The following is a 20,588-nucleotide window of genomic DNA, read 5'->3' as shown; positions in this document are numbered from 1 at the left end:
CGTCGTCCCGGACAGGCCTAGCACCGGTGGTGCTGATCAGGACACACGCTGGTAGTGCCCTACTTCATCTCGCGTCGTCTCGCTGGCCAGTGGTGGTGGTCATCTTCTTCGTCAGAGATGGCCGGCCAGAGGCTTGGTGATCGGATCTCGAGATCCATCATCTAGTCCCGGCTGCGAGTTGGGGAGACATGGTTGCCGGTGAAAACCGAGCCGACGGCAGGCGATGCCGGCGTTCTACACCGTTACCTTGATGGAGGCATCGTCGTGTAACTACTCTCGACCCACTTGTGCTGCTCCGGGGGAAACCCTAGGATCTGGTGTTCCAGATCGGACGATGGTGGCACTGCGGTGTCGTTTCTCTCTTGGGAGCATCGTTTGCGGAGCAGCACTGGAATCAGAGGTAGGAGGTGGAGCGGCTTCGTCTTGCACGGAGCTTTGGTGGAGACGTCAAGTCATGCCTGACCGACAGGTGCTACGCTTTGATGCATCAGTATAGTTATGAAGATGGAGCAGTGGCAGTTGGCGGTGGCGGCCTCTGAGAGCACGCCGGACCGATGAGACTCATGCCTGGCAGGCGTCCTGGATGGGACCTCAGGTCTTAGATGTTAGGTTTGGCTGCGATGTCTGTTTGGTATTAGGCCCAGACTATCTACGCCCCTTCATCAACTGGATAGGTGTAGCGACAGTTTGTTGCTTAGACGGCGGTTTTAGTCTTACTTTTGTATTATTTGTAAGATTTTGTGACAATAATTAATAAAGTGGCCGCATGCATCGCCCAGATACAGAGGCCAGGGTCATCGTCCTTTTCTAAAAAAAGTCAAAGAGTGCTGAGCTAAATAAAAAGAAAGACCTCTGCATCCTGGCCTGAACTTGAGGTTTTTTTTTTTTTGAGGGAACTTGAGGTATTTCCTTTAATTCACAGAGAGACAAACTAGACGGAAAAACTGATTTTTTTTTTTTTTTGACAATAGGAATAGGAGAATTGAGGAAGTTGACGGGTCCCTGTGTTTAAAGAGATTAATTTGAGCACACACTTTAATATGATCCACTATCGAGAAAAAAGCTAAGAAAAATATACTCAATCTTGCACCCTATTTTTCAGTCTTTCTAGAGGTCCCCATTGACAACTCAGGCTGGACATAAGACTATACAACAACCTTGATTTCTGGAAATTGGAGTTCCAAGTCATCTCATTGGTTGGTGTGCTCAATGGTAAGTCAGTCGTCTCACTCTTTTGGATACCAGCTTTCTTTTTCAAGGAAAAGGGATGGAAATTTCTTCTACAAACTGTAGTCACATCTCTAGCTGGTCAGCTGTCACACTCTCAATAATTGGACGCCTAGGGCTTTTATATTATTTTTGAGAGGAGACGAGACCTGTACTGCTGGATGACTTATACTATATATGTCATGCCATGTCGTCTGTAAGCAAGAAGAACACAGGTCCATGGCAAAAGCACCAATGGACAAGCTTCTACTCTCCAACATCCACATAGTGACATTATGTTCCCTTCTCTTGTTCACCAGAGGCATGGGCTTTGTAGAGTCATCATCATCCTCTCCCCATCCAAACGATATGGCCACCAGCTGTATCCCCATTGAGAGGTCCGCGCTTGTCGGCTTCAAAGCAGGGCTGTTTGACCCTGCAAACCTCCTTTCATCATTTTTTTTTTGATAAAGGACTTTTCATTGAACTGAACTATCGAGTTGATACAACCGCATCAAAAATAACCCAGCCTCTGCATATCTAGATGCATACAGCCAAAGTACCAGATCCCAAAAAACAAAACAAAAAGGCGGAACGCCAGCAGTAGCGAAAAAAGATAAAAGAGGCCTAAGGTGATGCCGGGCCTATCCGAAGGTCACACCGCCATCCATGGGGGTAGAAAATGTCCCTGGCCGAGCACTCCAACCGGGTAGAAGCCATCATAAAAAAGTCTCTATCCTCCGGCCTCTGCAGGATAGACCACATACGGAGCCATCGCGAGCATATATGAATTACCTGCATAGGAGATGAAACACTTTTATGATCAAAAACAATATCATTCCTGGTTAGCCACAACACCCAACATAAGGCAGCCGCCCCCGCAAGAATGTGCTTAGAAAATTGTTTATCTATTCCCCTCAGCCAATTCCCGAACATATTCCGTATGCTGCGTGGAGGGTATAGATTCGAAGCAATTTGGACCATTGCCCATACCGATCTAGCGAATTTGCAATCAAAAAATAGGTGTTTAATGGATTCATTATGATTGCAAAAAACACATTTTTTGCTGCCTTGCCAGCTTCGTCGAGCTAAATTATCCCTAGTTAAGATAACACCTTTGTTGAGAAACCAAAGGAAAATCTTCACTCTTAGAGGAATCTTAAGCTTCCACAATTTTCTATTATCAGATGGAACCTCGTTATGAACTAGTGCATCGTACATGGATTTAACCGAAAATCTTCCGTTCAGATGCAGGTTCCATTTAAAGATGTCCAATTCAGCCGACAGTTGGACAGCTTCCAAACGAGTCAGCAGATCGTTCCATGCATTCAAACGAGGTCCAGAAATCGTTCTGCGAAAAGAAATATCCGGGTTTACTTGTCCCAATACCTGCTTAATCGTGACAAACTTATGTCTAACTATTCGATATAAGCTTGGGTATTGCACTTTTAGAGGAGTAGTCCCTAGCCAGGTGTCTTCCCAGAATCGAATCTGGGAGCCATCCCTGACCGAGAAGGTCCAAATTGGAAGAAGAATTCCTTAGCTTTCATAACCCCACTCCAAAAATGAGAGTCACCTGGTTTCCAGTAAACCTGGGAAATTGCTTTGGACCCAACGTATTTATTACGAATGATCTCCTGCCAAACACCATCCTCAGTGAGTAATCTGTATACGCATTTGCTGAGCAATGAAATGTTTTTGATCTCAAGATCCTGGATTCCGAGTCTCCCTTGACTTTTGGGCCGACATATAATATTCCACCTAGCCAAGCGATATTTCTTTTTTTCATTTTCACTCTGCCAAAAAAACCTTGATCTAAAATAATCAAGGCGTTGGAGAACACCTTTTGGCAGATGAAAAAAAGATAGCATATAGAGAACCATGTTGGTAATTACGGAGTTGATAAGAACTAGTCGGCCCCATGGGACAGGTTGTGTGATTGGTTCTATGTGCAACTGGCCGTTACATGGGCTTCCTGGACAAGAAAAAAAACCCGCAGAAGCTGAGAACGATCGCTAGCTCACGCTGGTTCTCCATTTTCTACCATGTAGTGTGTGGGGATTTATAGTATTGTACTACTATTTTTCACAGATATGTATTTGAGGATTGTGCCCTAGAATAAGGATTGGGCATGTAAAGTTGATGTGTAATGAATAATGCCAGGGGCAGCACCAAGTCCCCTGTTCCGGGTGTGTGTGTTTCAATCTGTGAAGTTAACTGGTGGCCAAACATTGCAACAGGTGTCGGCGCGCGTGCTGAAGTTTTAAGCTAGTACCACAAACTTTGGCTGGGTGTGCGCACGTAAACCTAACTCGACGCTTTCATTCACTGCACTATACTTGGCGCAGACACATTTTTGTCCCTAGGGAAACAACGCACGGGGTGTCGGGGTTCAGACTTTTCCAGAAACTAATTGACCACATGTGACTCCGGCTAAGATTTCTGACATAGATAATTTAGTCTGCACAAGTGATATTACAGTGTAGGATTTTATTATGTTGATTCTTTCTATCGATGAACTATGCCGGGCGCGGACGTGATTTCGTCACTAGAGAAACATCGTACAGGGTCCAGACTTCTTCATATGAACTAATTTGGCATATCTCTGAACCCAACCCATATCTCGGGTGTCTGTTCAGATAGGACTAGAATTTCCGAGAGACAGAATTTAGTATGTACAGTAAAAGAGTGTCAAACACAAAGGATATTTTAGCAAAACGGTTTTATTTTAAAGATCATATCACTCGATGCATTATACGCTGACACTAGAACAGGTTTCAGACTTGTTCAGTCAAACAAATTTTACTGAAATAATGCATAGTCACCATGTTTGTTCAGAAAGATAGGAGAGGTGGAAGCTGGGGGCGTCAGGGTCCTCAGCACCGCAGCAGTCGTAGAACCTGGTCATGTATGGCGTGTCGTCCTGTTTCATTCCTTGTTCGGCCTGCAAGTGAGTGAGTGAATGTCAGTTCATCAATCAACGTGGGTTTGTCGTTGTAAATAGCAGGTTCCTGAAACTCAGAATCAAAGTGGTACGTTGCGCACATGCCACGGAAATTGCATGCTTGACTGATTGTGCACATCAATCGCAATCGCAAGCAATGAACCGCAAAAGAAATGGTGATTTTCTGGTGAGCTCATTCGTTCTGCACAAATAATTCGAGAGGATATGATCTGCATCACTCACCTTGAGGTATGTATGTGGTTCTGATGCTTTCATTCACTTCCCATATACGGCAACGCGAAAACAACCTTGATGCCTGGAATTCCAAGTCATCGCACCCAGGTCGTCGTTTGCTGTGCTCCTCATTCAGTCAGCAGTCTGAACATGGATGGAATTCCGTCTAGAATGGACGGCAGTTTCCTTTTCACCTGTAGAAATTTCTTGTCGGCTTCAAAGCAGGCCTCACGTCTAGAAATTCTTATTATCTTCCAACCTAAACTTGACCTTTCATTGTACTCGTGAGAAAATTTTCAAAAAGAAAAATCCTCATTTGACTTCTTTTCAAAAAAGACAAATTTTTGGCCAAAATAGTGTGAATAGTGACCTATAATAGCAAATAAATTTTGTCTTTTTTGCTGTGAAGTCAACATTGTTTTTTTTCCATGAAAATTTATATACTAGTGCAAAAGTAAGTCAAGTTTATTCTAAAAATAGTTCTTAACTATTTTGACTTTTTGTTTAATTATTAAAAACAAATCCCCATATAGGGTGTATCTACAACCAGGAACCAAAGTGTATTTCCTGCCACATCTCATTCTAAGCTTAAATCCAATTCATCATGTTTATAAATAGGGCTAGGATTTTTGGCAACCAAACAAAAGACGAAAGGATTTTGTTCTTTCAGTCGACACATTATACTGCACGCACATGCAATTTCTTCACTAGAGAAACATTGTACAGGTTTCAGACTTCTTCAGATAAGCAAATTTGCCAGAATGCAAGCGCACCTTGTCTGTTTAGGTTGGATTTGCACGATTGGGATTGTCCACAGCCAGAATTCATTCGGACGATTTCATTCTGAAGTCTGAACTCAAGTGATATTACAGGACTGGGACTGGGATGGCTATGATTTTATTCTGAACCTTGATTTCTACACACAATTCAGATGACTGACAAGGTGTTTTGATCTACTGTACAAAGTAAGAGCATCTCTAATAGCAGCCTTATTTTTGGGCACGAGGTGTTTTTAAGGCATGAGAGTCCAAAAAACATCCTCCAACACCCTTGTTATCACTTCTTCTCTTCGACACCTTGTGGATTGGTGATCACGTGGTCCGCCTATTCATGATGGACGTGATTAATTTCAAGGCAATGGGCTTTGTCATCACACTCTAGCTAGAACGCCGCATTCACGACCCCCTTCTTGCTTCGATTTGTAATTGTGTGGACTTATTATATATACTTCTAGACGTCACCCCTTTCTCATCTACTACATTTTGTGCATGAGCCGTACCCACACTCATGCACCCTGATCCAATTACACCTGTGTCGTCGGTTCTCCTCGTCGGTGATACCTCGTCCCTACGCACACTCATAATTACTTGTAATTATGCTGAGCATCACCACCGTCTCACCTTCATCTGATGCATGTGTCATCCTCGATAAAATGAATTAATGCATACATGATAATCTTGTCATTCAAAAAATCATGAGCCGACACTCATGCAAGTTAATTAAGATCAGTCAGTTTGGTTTTGTTCGAACAAACCAAAATTAAATTAAACCAAGTTCGATTGGTTCAGTTGTGTTGCAACTGACCATATACTTCCACTGCTTAGTTATTAGTGCATGCAGCAGTAAAAGGTAACGGGGTTGCATTAACTTCTTTTAGACGATGCATGCATCAGTTGCTAATTCTTAGAAATCCAAAGGGTGTGCTTAGGTCTCGACTGAGATTTTACTAAGTCTCATTCAAGTGACATAGTATATAAAAGGAAAATTGAAAAGAAAAAAAATTGTACGGATCTCCATGCAAAATCAAAGGAATATGGCATCGACTGAGACATAACGAAGTCTCAGTGGACTGAGACTTAGCAAAACTGAAATCAAAAACAGAAAAGGATGAGGAATAAAATACCTTTTTTTAGGAGAGGAGGATTAAAAGACCCGTGAAGTAAATAATTGTTGGGGCTTGTTCGGCCCAATGACCTTTTTTTAATCACGAGCGGAGCAAGTAAGATACTTTTCTCTTATCGATCGACAATCTATCAGAAGCAAGTGGTGGCTCTACTGGTTGCGTCCTCGGGGACAGTGTAATTTTTAGCAACTTAGGCTGATTAGGATGACGACAGACAGGCAGAAGCACTAATCCCTTTATTAATAAGAATAAGGTATAAATATCAACGTGTGGAAGGGAGAAAACGGAAGGAGCACGTTGGTGCACTCACTGCATCCATCAATCAGTACTCCCTACTAGGTCTTTGAAGAAAAAGAGGGGAAATTTGTGAATATGGACAGAATACAGTCTAGAAGGGCCAGCCGTATCGTTTTCACCCGTAGAAATTTCCTCCCCAACTCTAGTCACATTTATGGCAGGTCATCTTCAGAGAGACCTCAATAATACTACAAACTAAGATTTTTCTTTCATTATTTTCACGAGACAACCAAACATATACTATTGGTTAGCATAACTGCTATATAATATATAGTCATTCTCGAAAGGAAAACTGCTATATATAGCATACCATGGTGCATATACCCTACATCAAGAAGAGCACACATCCATGTCAAAAGCACCAATGGGCAAGCTTCTGCTCTCCAATATCCACATAGTGATATTAGTTGCCCTGCTGTTGTTCACTCGAGGCAAGAGCTTTGTAGAGTCATCATCATCATCACTATCTTCCAACCCAAACGATACGGTCGCCAGCTGTATTGCCGGTGAGAGGTCCGCGCTTGTTGGCTTCAAAGCGGGCCTCACAGACCCTACAAACTTCCTCTCATCATGGAAGGGAGATGACTGCTGTAAATGGAAGGGCGTCCACTGCAGCAGCATAAACAGACATGTCGTCAAGCTCGATCTCCCGGGCCCTGGTTGTGAACCCAACTTCATCGCGCCGACGCAGAAGCTAGGAGGCAACATTAGCTCCTCGTTGCTTGGTCTACAACATCTACAATATCTCAACATCAGTTGCAATGTCTTTTATGGGGTGCAAATACCGGAGTTCCTTGGTTCTCTCCACAAGTTGAGATATATCGACCTATCAATGTCAAGCTTCACTGGAAGGATACCACCGCAGCTGGGTAACCTCTCCAACTTACAATACTTAAATCTCGCCGGCACTGATGGCACATACTCTATGGATATCACCTGGTTATCACACTTAACTTCCCTAGAGCACCTGGACCTGAGCGGCACGAACCTCGGTAGAGTTGTTCACTTGCTTCCGGTGGTGAACATGATTCCATCTCTGAAATTTCTTAGTCTTAGTGGTTGCAATCTTAGACCTAGCTATGGTTCACTTCAGCTTTCAAATCTAACTTATCTTGAAACACTTGACCTTTCCTTCAATAGCTTCCACAGACCTATCACACCCAATTGGTTTTGGGGTTTGACCAGCCTTAAGTTTCTAGATATCAGAGAGAATGGTTTCTATGGCCAATTTCCAGATGAGATAGGTAATATGACCTCCATAGTAAAGATTGATTTATCCTCAAATAACCTTGTGGGCATGATACCATCAAACCTGGAAAACCTATGTAGCTTGAAAGAATTATATGTATCTGGAAATAACATCAATGAGAGCATAACAGAATTCTTCCTCCGCTTGCCTGGTTGTTCATGGAATAAGTTGACATACTTGCATGTAGATTCTACCAATTTGACGGGAAGACTACCAATAAAACTAGAACCCTTAAGCAATCTGATCTACCTTGATCTCAGTCTTAACAAGCTCGCTGGTCATGTGCCACTATGGATAGGAGAGCTCACAAAACTAGCTGTATTGGACCTGAGCAACAATAACCTCGATGGTTTCATACATGAAGGTCATTTATCAGGCCTAGAAAGCTTGGAGATATTGTGGTTGTCCAATAATTTCATAGCCCTCACAGTGAATTCAACGTGGGTTCCTCCTTCCAATCTAACATCTATTGCACTTGGGTCATGCCTTCTCGGGCCTAAATTCCCGCCATGGCTTAGATGGTTAACACGTCTAGAAATTCTTATTATCTCAAACACAAGTATATCTGACACTTTGCCAGATTGGTTTTGGATAACGGCTTCCAAGTTGGATACTCTAAATATGAGGAAGAACAAAATTAGAGGCTATTTACCATCTACAATGGAATTTATGACAGCATATACAATTGATCTAGGTTCTAACCAGTTCAATGGCCCGGTACCTAAGCTTCCCATTGGTCTAACCGACTTGGATCTTAGTAGAAATAATTTAGATGGGCCACTACCATTAGACTTTGGAGCACCTGGTCTAGCAAAACTTATTCTATTTGACAACTCCATCTCTGGCACCATACCATCTTCGTTGTGCAAACTGAGATCACTAGTTCTGTTGGATATCTCTGAAAATAAGCTAATTGGACCAATTCCCAACTGCTCTGTTGAAGCATCCAAAAATGCCATGATGAGTATTCTTAATCTAAGCTTGAGAAACAACAACCTCTCGGGTGAATTTCCATCATTTCTTCAATACTGCCAACAACTCGTCTTTCTTGATCTTGCACACAACCATTTCGTTGGGACTTTGCCGACATGGATTCAGGAGAAATTGCCATATTTGGCTTTCTTACGAGTGCGGTCGAATATGTTTTTTGGTAACATTCCTGAAGAGCTTACGAAGCTAGCAAATCTTCAGTATTTGGACCTTGCATACAACAATATAACGGGGAGCATACCGAAATCTATTGTTAACTGTCAACGGATGATAGCCACGAGTCATGATCATGATCATGCATTTGTTGGTGCTTTCCAATTCACTATTGGATTGTCAGACGGTATTATTGACACGGTCAGCTATACTGAAAACTTCACAGTAGTCACAAAGGGTCAAGAACGATTATATACAGGAGAAATCATATACATGGTGAATCTTGATTTATCCTGTAATAATCTTATTGGAGATATTCCCGAAGAAATCAGCGCTCTTGTCGCATTGAAGAACCTGAACTTATCATGGAACAACTTTAGTGGAAAAATTCCAGAGAATATTGGCGCCTTGACGCAAGTGGAGTCACTTGACCTATCACACAATGAGATTTCTGGTGGAATCCCTGCAAGCTTATCGGCTCTCACATCATTGAGTCGGTTGAACCTATCCTACAACACCCTGACAGGAGATATACCATCTGGTAATCAACTGCAAACACTTGATGACCAAGAATACATTTATATTGGCAACCCTGGCCTCTGTAGTCCCTCTCTCCCGCAGAAATGTTCACAACACAAGCCAATTCAAGCTACTCGAGAACACCATGAAGATTTGAATGACGTGGCATCGTTTTTCATCGCTATGGGTTTTGGATATGTAATGGGTATCTGGGTTGTCTTCTGTACCTTCTTGTCCAAGAGGAAATGGAGAGTTTATTGGTACTCGGTCTGTGACAGCTTGTATGATTGGGTCTATGTCCGATTGGTTGTTACTTGGGCTTCTTGGACAAGAGGAAAATGTGCAAAAGCTGAGACTGATCGATAGATCGCTCTTGTTCTGCGTTCGGTACTATGCAGAGTATGGGGATTTTACCATGTGTCAGTGTTGTGTAAGTATTGTACTAGTATAGTTCAGAGATACAACTTTGAAGATTGTGGCGCGGACTAAGGTTTGGATATGTAAAGTTGACGTGTAATGAATAATGCCAGGGGCTGCAATAAATCCCCTGTTCCGTGTGTGTGTGTGTGCGCGTGCGTGCACATGTTTCAGACTTCTTCAGGCAAACCAATTTTGCCTGAATGCATCACGTCTGTTCAGGTACTTGGATTACTCACTGCCAGAATCAAGTCGGCTGATACCATTGATATTACAGGATAGGATTTTATTCAGTCGGTTGGATTTTTGATTTCTTCACACAATTCAGACGACTGACAGGATAATTGTACACAAGTAACAGAACACTGCGTCTGCTTCAGAGGTGGCGAGGAAGAGAAAGCATACTAGAGTACTTGGTTGGTTGGTTACTCAGGGCCGTCGTGTCAAAGGTGGAAGCCGGTGGTGCAGCCGGGGACGTCGGGGTCTGTATGTGTGTATGTGGCAGCTAAGGAGTTAGAAACAGAAACAATTTGCTGCGCCACACGATTCCCTCACTAGATAAAAACACAAACAATGCTCAGGGTTCAGATTTTCTCAGAACACAAGTATTAGTGTTGGGACAGGATTTTGTTTTGCTGATTCAGTTTGCCCATGGACACAATTCTGCAGAGGCAGACTAGACGGCAGAAAAGTGAGTATTTCTTTCCAACATGAGTTGAGCAACGGCAGGTCGCTGGCAGAGGAACAAACATACTGCAGGCTAGTTAGTTAGTGTTGGTCCGTTTATCATTCGAGAGGCTGGAACTCGGTGATGCAGCCGGCGCCGCGCCAGGGTCCTTGGGGTGGCAAATGGTCGTAAAAACTTGGTAGGTCCCAGTCTTTAAAGAGATTACTTTGAGAACTTACCTAATATGATCCACCATCAGCAAAAGAGCTAAGAACACTATACTCAATATTGCCGTGTCTATTTTTCAATCTTTTCAGATTTTAGATTTAGATGTCTCAATCATTTGGAATTCCAAGCCATGCATCTGTTTCTTTTTGTTGTTTTATCGGACCTTGGATTTGTTGGCTGTGTGCATCTGGTTATGCAGAGGCCGGGCGTTCTTTTGATGCGACTGTATCACCTCGATAACTCAATTCAATGAACATTGCCTGAATGCAAATGCAGCTTGTCTGTTCAGGTAGGATTGCACACAGCCAGAATTTGTTCTGACCATTTTATTCTGAACCCTGATATTACAGGGTGCCGAACACAAGTAATATTACACGATAGGATTTTATTCTGAACCCTGATTTCTACACACAGTCCAGTCCAGATGACTGACAGGGTTCAAACTTTCCTTTCAGTTTTCGCACAGGCGGAATACCGCTTTTGTTTCAGAGGAGACGGCCATGACACTGGACTTGTAGATCCATCACAGGCAGAAGAATTGGTCTGCATCACTCAACTTGATGCTTTCACTTGCTGCGTTCAGACATAATTTATATTCACAAGAGGAACAAACAATGCTCGGGGTTCACAAGTTTTCACACAAACCAATTTTGCCTTGTCGCATACGGTGCCGTGCGCGGGCCGGGGCGAAAACGACGCATCTGGAAGGCGCTTTCCGTGACACCTTACCATCCATTTGAGTCAATTGATGCCTCAATCGCCTGGAATTCCAAGTCATCTGACCAAAGTCGTCGTCCCGGGTTCAGACGTTTTCAGACAAACCAATTTCACCTCATCGGGTACTGTGCGGTGCACGGGAAGAACCGACGAAGGTGAGAATGACGCAGTTGGCAACGCGCTTACGGTGTCACCTTTCCATCCATTTGAGTCAATTCATGCCTCAATCGTTTGGAAGTCAAGTCATCGTTCCCCTGTACTCGTTAGTCCTTCTATCAGTATGCTTGGATATTCTGAAAAATTAGAAGACACCAACTATGTCAGTATGCGGTCAAGCTTTTCTAACTTGACTATACTAATAGATAGGAATTACCCCCAACCAACAAGCCACAATGGCCGAACTTACAGGCGTACAATGCAAGAATTGATCTGAATCACTCAATTTGATGCTTTCACTTTCTGCGTCCAGACACAATTCGCTCAGCGGAGAAACAAATAATGCTCAGGGTTCAGACATGCTGCGTTCAGACACAATTTATTTACCAGAGAAACAACTAATACCAAGGGTTCAGACGCTTTCAAACAAACAAATTCTGCCTTTGTTGGTATGGTGCGGTGCATGGGAAGAATAGAAGGGGACGAAAGCGACGCATCTGTCAAGGCACTTTTGGTGACACCTTACCATCATTTTGAGTCAATTAATTGATGTCTCGGTCGTTTGGAATTCCAAGTCATCAGATCCATGTCGTCATTCCTGTGCTCGATAGTCGGTACTAATCTGCAGACCTACTTGCATAATATGAAAAACTAAAAGATACAAACTACTCCTATGTTACTATGCAGTTGAGCTTTTCTAAATGTGACTATATACTAATATGCACAGACAAATTAGATTGACAAGATGAAACATATATTAGCAAGTTTGTCATGAATATAGAATATAAAAACTTCTACTTAAATACCTAAAAAAATAGTGATCTAATATGCATATTGGAAACCATATCAACGGTACTCTCCGAACAGAAGAAGCATGCTGTTGCGCTCATTACTTCCATCAATCAGTACTCCAAGAAAAAGAAAGGCAACTTCGTGACCATGTGAACAGAATACAATCTAGAACGGCCACCAGTGTCCTTTTCACCGGTTCAAATTTCTTCTCCAGGGGTAGTCACATTTCTGTCAGGTCAGTGTCGCAGGAATCTCAGTTACACTATACTTAAAGAAACGGAGTTTGCATCGTATAGCAGGAAGAACATAGATCCATTGCAAAAGCACCAATGGACAAGGTTCTACTCTCCATCCACATAGTGATATTTGGTGCACTTCTCTTGTTCACCATAGGCAAGAGCTTTGTACAGCCATCTTCTCACATACATCCAAACCATACGGTCACAAGCTGTACCGCTAGTGAGAGGTCCGCGCTTCTCGGCTTCAAAGCAGGCCTCTCCGACCCTGCATACCTCCTTTCATCATGGAAGGGTGATGAGTGTTGCAAATGGAAGGGCGTCCACTGCAGCACCAGAAACAGCCATGTCGTCAAGCTCGATCTCCAGGGCCATGGTTGTGACCCCAACAGCGATGCGTGGACGCAAGTGCTAGGAGGCAACATCAGCTCCTCTTTGCTTGGTCTACGACATCTACAGTATCTTGATCTTAGCTGCAATGGGTTCTATGGGGTGCAAGTGCCGGAGTTCTTGGGCTCTCTCCACAAGTTGAGATACATCGACCTATCGAGTTTAAGCTTCATAGGAAGGATACCACCGCAGCTGGGTAATCTCTCCAACTTACAATACTTAAATCTCAACTCGGAATATTTCAATGGCACATACTCTATGGATATCACCTGGTTGTCACAGTTAACTTCCCTTGTGCACCTGGACCTGAGCGGCACGAACCTCAGTGCAATTGTTCACTGGCTTCCGGTGGTGAACATGCTTCCATCTCTAAAGGTTCTTCATCTTATCAATTGCAATCTTAGAACTAGCTCTGCTTCACTTCAGCTTTCAAATCTGACTTTTCTCGAAACCCTAGACCTTTCCGCCAATGGCTTCCATACACATATCGCACGCAACTGGTTTTGGGATTTGACTAGCCTCAAGTATCTATATATCTCATCGAATGGTTTCTATGGCCAATTTCCGGACGAGATTGGTAATATGACTTCCATAGTAAAGTTTGATTTATCATCGAATAACCTAGTTGGCATGATACCATCAAACCTGAAGAACATATGTAGCTTGGAAGAGTTCTTTGTACATGAAACCAACATCAATGGAAGTATAACAAAATTCTTCCAGCGTTTGCCTAGTTGTTCATGGATTAAGTTGACATACTTGTCTCTAGCTTCCAGCAACTTGACAGGGAGACTACCAACCAAACTAGAACCGTTAAACAATTTGATCTACCTTGATATCAGTCGTAACAAGCTCATTGGTCCTATGCCACTCTGGATAGGAGAGCTCACAAAGATAACTTACCTAGACCTGGGCTACAACAACTTGGATGGTTTCATACATGAAGGTCATTTATCAGGACTAGAAAGCTTGGAGTGGTTGTGGCTCTCTGATAATTCCTTAACCCTGACAGTGAATTCGACATGGGTTCCTCCTTCAAGTCTAACAAATATTGAACTTCGGTCATGCCTTCTCGGGCCTAAATTTCCACCGTGGCTTCGATGGCTAACTAGTCTAGACAATCTTGATATCTCAAACATGAGCATATCTGACACGGTTCCAGATTGGTTTTGGATAACAGCTTCTACATTGTACACTCTAAAAATGGGACATAACAAAATTAGTGGTTCTCTTCCATCTACAATAGAATTTATGGGAGCAACCGCAATTGATCTTGGTTCTAACCAGTTCAATGGCACAATACCTAAGCTTCCCATTAGTCTAAGTGACTTGGATCTTAGTAGAAATAAATTAGATGGACCACTACCATTAGATTTTGGAACGCCGAATCTAATGAAACTAGTTTTATTTGATAACTCCATATCTGGCACCATTCCCTCTTCATTTTGCAAAATGAGATCACTAATACTAGTGGATATCTCCGGGAATAAGCTAAATGGACCAATTCCTGATTGCTCTACTAATACATCCACAACAAACATGACCAGTATGAGTATTCTTAATCTAAGCTTAAGAAACAACAATCTCTCCGGTGAATTTCCTTCATTTCTCCAACACTGCCAAGAACTCGTCTTTCTTGATCTTGCACACAACCATTTCGTTGGAACTTTGCCAACATGGATTCAGGAGAAATTGCCACAGTTGGCTTTCTTACGACTACGATCAAACATGTTCTGTGGTCACATTCCAGAGGAGCTGACGAAGCTAGTCAAGCTTCAGTATTTGGACCTTGCCTACAATAATATAACTGGTAACATACCAAAATCTATTGTTAACTGCAAAGGGATGATAGCAACAAGAGATAATTATGATGATGGTGGTGATGCATTAAATCGTGCTTTTGGCTTCAATGATGAATGGGAGCATGGCCCTAATGAATTGGTCACCTATACCGAGAATTTCACGGTTGTCACAAAGGGTCAAGAGAGATTATATACAGGAGAGGTCATATACATGGTGAACCTTGATTTATCATGTAATAATCTTATTGGTGATATTCCCAAAGATATCAGCGCGCTTGTTGAATTGAAGAGCCTGAACCTATCATGGAACATCTTCAGTGGAAAAATTCCGGAAAATATTGGCGCCTTGGCGCAAGTGGAGTCGCTGGACCTATCGCACAATAGGCTGTCTGGTGAAATCCCTGCAAGCTTGTCGGCTCTTACATCATTAAGCCGCTTGAACCTGTCATATAACAACCTGACAGGAGAGGTGCCATCAGGAGATCAACTGCGGACACTTGAGGACCCAGAATATATTTATGTTGGCAACCCAGGCCTCTGCAGTCCACCTATCTCGCGTAAATGTCCGCAACCAGAGCCAATTCCATCTACTCCAGAACACCATGGTGATTTAAATGACCTGGCATCGTTTTTCATCGCTATGGGTTCTGGATATGTAATGGGTATCTGGGCGGTCTTCTGCACCTTCCTGTTCAAGAGAAAATGGACAGTTTATTGGTACTCGGTTTGCGACAGCTTGTATGACCGGGTATATGTGCAAGTGGTTCTAACCTGGGCTTCCTGGACAAGAGAAAAAGGCGCAGAAGCTGAGACCACTCACTAGCTTGCTTTGGTTCTCCATTTGCTATCATTTGAGTGTGCAGATTTTACCATGTATCAATGTTGTTACAGTATTGTACTCATATAGTTCACATATACAGTACATATTTGTGGATTGTGTTGTAGACTAGGGTTTGGATATATGTAAAGTTGATTTGTTATTAATAATTAATGCCAGGGGCCACACCAAGGCCCCTGTTGCAGGAGTGTGTTTGTCAATGACTGAATTAACCAGTGCACACACAAAGCAAGGCTCGATTCTTTCATTCGATAGACTACACTGGGCGCAAATGCAGTTTCTTCACTAGAGAAACAATGTATAGGGTTCAGACTTTTCACTGCAAAAATATTATACATGGTTCAAACTTCTTCAGACAAACTCTCTTGCCACATCCCATTCTTAGCTCTGAATCCAATTCATCATGTTTATTCAAACAGGACTAGGATTTCTGACGGCCAGAATTTAGTCTGTGCAAAGGTTGTCAAACAAAAAAGGAAAGGATTTTATCCTTTCATTCATGGCACACTATACTGCGCACACACGCAATTCCTTCACTAGAGAATTTTCTTACAGGTTTCAGACATCTGGAGACAAGCAAATTTGTTATGAATTAATGCAAACGCTCCTTATCTGAATTATTGCTCGCAGCCAGAATTCATTCTGACGATTTTATTCTGAACACTGATACTACAGGGTCGGATTATATTCTGAACCCTGATTTATACACACAATCCAGATGACTAACAGGGTGTTTGCTCTGCTGATTGTACAAAGTAACAGAACACTGCGTTTGCTTCAGAGGAGATGAACAAGCAAGCGTACTAGTAGTTGGTTGGCTAATCACTCGGGGTCGTCGTAGGAGAGGTGGAATCCGGTGGCGCAGCCTGCGGTGGCGGGGTCCTCGGCGCCGCAGCAGTCGTAGAACTTGGCGGCGTACGGCGGGTCGCCCTCCTTGAGCTCGTAGTACCTGCACAGCCGTCGCCGTGGTCAATCGCCAGGCCGATCTAGCGGATTGGTGATGGAAGAGTGGGGATCGGAGTGGCTACCTCTTCTGGTCGTCGTGGCGGCGGCAGACGAAGTATGAGGGGTGGAACCTGCAGGACTGCGGCGTGTTTCCCGACGGCGAGTACTTCGCTTTGCACCGCCGGCAGACCCTCGTCGCCGCCGCCGCCGTGTCTTTCTCCATCGGTCACTTCTCCCGATTCTTCTCTCGGAAATACTTTTTTTTTTGTTGAGAGGAAATGATGGGAAGCCTGCCTCTTCGAGGTTTCCGGGCCGGCCTCGCCCATCTTGGTGTGGGCCACCATGGTATGGTCATGGCCCACCTTATGAGCCCACGGCATGATGGGCCCGCGGATCAGCTCATCCAACGACTACTTTCATTCCTGAAAACAATATTTCACTCAATTTTTTTTCCTGAAAACAAAATTAGCCACTGAGGTCCCCTCGAAAAATAAAAAAAATAAGGCAACTAAGTCCATTCTTACAAACTTATTAAGGTCGCTGATGTAAAAAGGACCTTCACTATCTCTCCTTACATTATTTGTTCCTTCACATTATTTGTTCCATCTCCCTTTCATGGATCAGCATCCATCCATCAAAATTTGTGGCATTTCGCTCCCCCTTTGTCCGCCCCTTGTGCTAGCTCGTTTGACCTTGATCCATGTTGCATGCCCTCTTTCTAACTGTCCAACAAAGGAAAAGGGATGGCCATTATCTGAGTGCTTGGATTGCCTTTTGCCGAGGCCACTACTGGCCAGGTTATTGCATTATTCAGCTGATTAATCCCACTAGGAGCTGTACAGATCCCGTAATCATCAAAGACACCAGCATGAATGGAATCGTTGACGAGGAATTGCTTAGTTCATCAAGGTATGGTGCCTTGAGACCTGGCCGAGCTTAACTAGGTCATTCATTACAATTGAAGGCACATATGATGGACAACACATCACGCACACACAATTAAAGAATTTTCTCCGACAAAACTTCTCGGTGTTTCAAGCTTTTAGGGGAGGCTCCCCACCAGGATAATTTCATAACGTCACAACAGTTTTGCAGCGTCACGTAGAAAGTGAGAAGAGATAATCACGCCACAAACTAGTGTGCACCTTAATATTCAGTTTCGACGGTCGCTAGCGGGCAATCGTTGGCAAGAATGGATTCATCTAGTTAGGAGACTGATGGAGGTTCAACTTTCTCACCGACCCGATATATTGCGTTGGAAGTTGACTAGTTCTGGAGTATTTACAGTTAAATCAATGTATATTGATGTTATTAATTCAACTGCTATTCCAACTTCCAAGTTTGTTTGGGCTGTCAAGGTGCCTTTAAAAATAAAAGTGTTTATGTGGTTTGTCCATAAACAAGTTATTTTAACAAAGGATAACTTGATTAAACGCAATTGGACAGGACCTACTAGGTGTAGTTTCTGTGATCGGGATGAGACGATTCAGCATTTATTCTTTGATTGCCCGTTGGCTAGAGTTCTTTGGCGGACGATCCATATTGCTTTTAATCTTACTCCACCGACTTCTGTCAATGCTTTATTTGGGACATGGCTTAATGGGGTTGGGCCTGTTCTCGCAAGACATATTCGGGTTGGAGTTTGCGCTTTGTTATGGACTATCTGGAATTGCAGAAATGATTTGGTTTTTAACAGAACATCACGGATTCATTTCTTGCAGGTTATTTTCCGAGCTACGGCACTGATCCGTTCGTGGTCGCTACTCACTCCGATGGAGGCCAGGGAGCATTTGGTTACTGGATCTATCCGTTGGGAGATGGTCGCTCGGGATATCTTCAACCGGTTTGGATGGCGGTCATGTAATAGGATAGGCAATTAGTTTCCCTATCTATTGTTAGCCAGCCGGTTGTGGCTTCTTTTTTGGGCTAGTTTGTATATCTAGCCGTCTGTAGCTCTGTGTGAGCTGCATTTCTTTTTATCCTTTTGTTTACCTGGAAATTGTGGAACCTTGTTGGCACTTTTGCCTTTTTTTTATTAATAAGATGGCCGTATGCATTGTTTTGATGCAGAGGCCAGGGAGACCCCCCTTTTCGAAAAAAAAACTAGTGTGCACCTTTTGATCACAACGTTTCAGCCTATGCGACCACAGTCATGTGCTCTAGACCCTAGCGTTCGTATGAATGTGAAAACAGATGACGACAACCTTCATATGCATGGTTGCATTAAGGTGTTTATTACTTTTATTACCACCATAGATGATGACATCACTAACGGTCCAACAATTGGTGACTGAATTTCCCAAATACAAATGGGAGCGGACCGGAGGTCGTCTTCCATCACCTAAGACCAGGCGCCCACGATTAATAACTTTGACAGCTTTATATTTTAGATACGTGTTAGATGCCCCTCATAAGCATATATAGATACGTCTAGAATTGACAGAGATCGGCTCATGTATATACATAATTTGCAAAACAAAGTAGATTGAAACAAACTTGTTCAACATGTGTGTTTTATCAAGGATTATTTATGTATGTCCTATAGATAAATTAGATCAGAACGACAAGAGGGAAATAGGGAGAGGAGTGACATCACAACTTTATGACGCCGATTGGATGGGGAGATTGATGCCAGTGGAGCGATGCACCGGGATCCCATGGAATGGGTGTATGTTCTCACTCGCACAATTTTAAATCAAAATGTTTGTTTATTAAGATAAATCTAAATCTAAATGTTGTTGGAGATTCTAGCTCTTGCATATGAAGGGTCGTTATTATTCGGTTCCCATTCCCTTGGATGGGAGAATACACGAAGATATTCTTGATGGGATGGACTCATGTTGGATTGCCCTCCCTTCTCTGCCATCTTGTAGCCATGAATTTAGCTGACTTTGATCCATCCAACGTTGCTCTACTCCTTGATCGTCTCTGTCTATCTAAAGGAGAATTCAAGTGTCTGGATTGCGTAGGCCAGGTTGTTGCATTATTGAGCTGATTAATCCCACTAGTTAGCTCCTCTATAGTAATCATCTCAGGCACCAGCAGGAATGGAATCTTTGACAAGCAGTTGAATTAACTAAGCAGTGTTGCCTTGCTATCCGACCGGGTTTTAGCCCATTAATGACTGTCACACATATGATTAACAACACATCACGCGTCCCGCGAGCTCAGAACTAAAGCAGTTCCTCCGACAAAGCACGATGGTGTTATTGTTATTGCCATAGACGACGACATCGCTAACCGTCCACTAGTTGGTGACTGGATTTGCCAATACAAATGGGAGCTAGCTGGCCAGAGATCAAGCTTCCATCATCCAAGATCAGGCACCCACGACTAACAATCTTTACAGTCAACCGTCTAGAATCGACGGAGACCCGGTCCATATGCATAATTAACAAGAGGTCGACACTAAGGATCGATCCTGTTCCCATGGGCCTATGTCCTTTCTCACACCACATTTTAAATCCAACTGTTTGCTTCTTTGTTTTTAATCTAGATGTTGTTGGATATGCTAGCTCTTAATATATGAGTGGTCGTTTTTATTTGGATCCCTTTTCCTGGATCGACAGAATGAATATACTGAGGTTCTTGATGGGATGGATCCATGCCTGTTGGATTGCCTCTCCATTCATCTCTAACGATCGCTTCTACTCCCTCTGTTCTGATTTACTCGTCGTGGTTTTAGTTCAAATTTGAACTAAAACCACGACGAGTAAATCGGAACGGAGGGAGTAGCTAGCAACACATATAGCTGACTTTGATGTGCCATTCGTCTATGTCATTCTGCTCCTTAATCGTCTCCACCTCTACAGAAAAGAAGAAGGATATTAACCATGTATCCAAGTGTGTGGATCGCATAGGCCACTACTAGCCAGGTTGTTTGCATTATTGAGCTGATTAATCCA

The 20,588-nt window shown here is 43.1% G+C and overlaps 3 protein-coding genes across 3 annotated transcripts; 2 read left to right on the top strand and 1 right to left on the bottom strand.

Moving 5' to 3' along the window:
- The first annotated feature begins 6,930 nt into the window (after positions 1-6,930).
- On the top strand, positions 6,931-10,048 carry LOC119287273 (receptor-like protein EIX1). The gene has a single exon (XM_037566791.1). The coding sequence runs from the start codon at positions 6,934-6,936 to the stop codon at positions 9,859-9,861; it is 2,928 nt and encodes a 975-aa protein (XP_037422688.1). The 5' UTR covers positions 6,931-6,933; the 3' UTR covers positions 9,862-10,048.
- Positions 10,049-12,722: 2,674 nt separating this feature from the next.
- LOC119287271 (receptor-like protein EIX2) lies at positions 12,723-16,106 on the top strand. The gene has a single exon (XM_037566789.1). It carries the CDS (start codon positions 12,802-12,804, stop codon positions 15,721-15,723), a length of 2,922 nt encoding a protein of 973 aa, XP_037422686.1. The 5' UTR covers positions 12,723-12,801; the 3' UTR covers positions 15,724-16,106.
- A 205-nt stretch (positions 16,107-16,311) lies between these two features.
- LOC119287272 lies at positions 16,312-16,967 on the bottom strand. The gene is made up of 2 exons (XM_037566790.1): positions 16,767-16,967; positions 16,312-16,687 (listed from the first exon to the last, which is right to left on the bottom strand). The coding sequence occupies exons 1-2, from the start codon at positions 16,904-16,906 to the stop codon at positions 16,561-16,563; spliced, it is 267 nt and encodes an 88-aa protein (XP_037422687.1). The 5' UTR covers positions 16,907-16,967; the 3' UTR covers positions 16,312-16,560.
- Between the last annotated feature and the right edge of the window lie 3,621 nt (positions 16,968-20,588).

Source organism: Triticum dicoccoides, chromosome 4A (genome assembly GCF_002162155.2).
Source record: "Triticum dicoccoides isolate Atlit2015 ecotype Zavitan chromosome 4A, WEW_v2.0, whole genome shotgun sequence".
In the NCBI taxonomy this organism is placed as follows: Eukaryota; Viridiplantae; Streptophyta; class Magnoliopsida; order Poales; family Poaceae; genus Triticum; species Triticum dicoccoides.
This window is presented reverse-complemented; position numbering and strand designations above follow the sequence as displayed.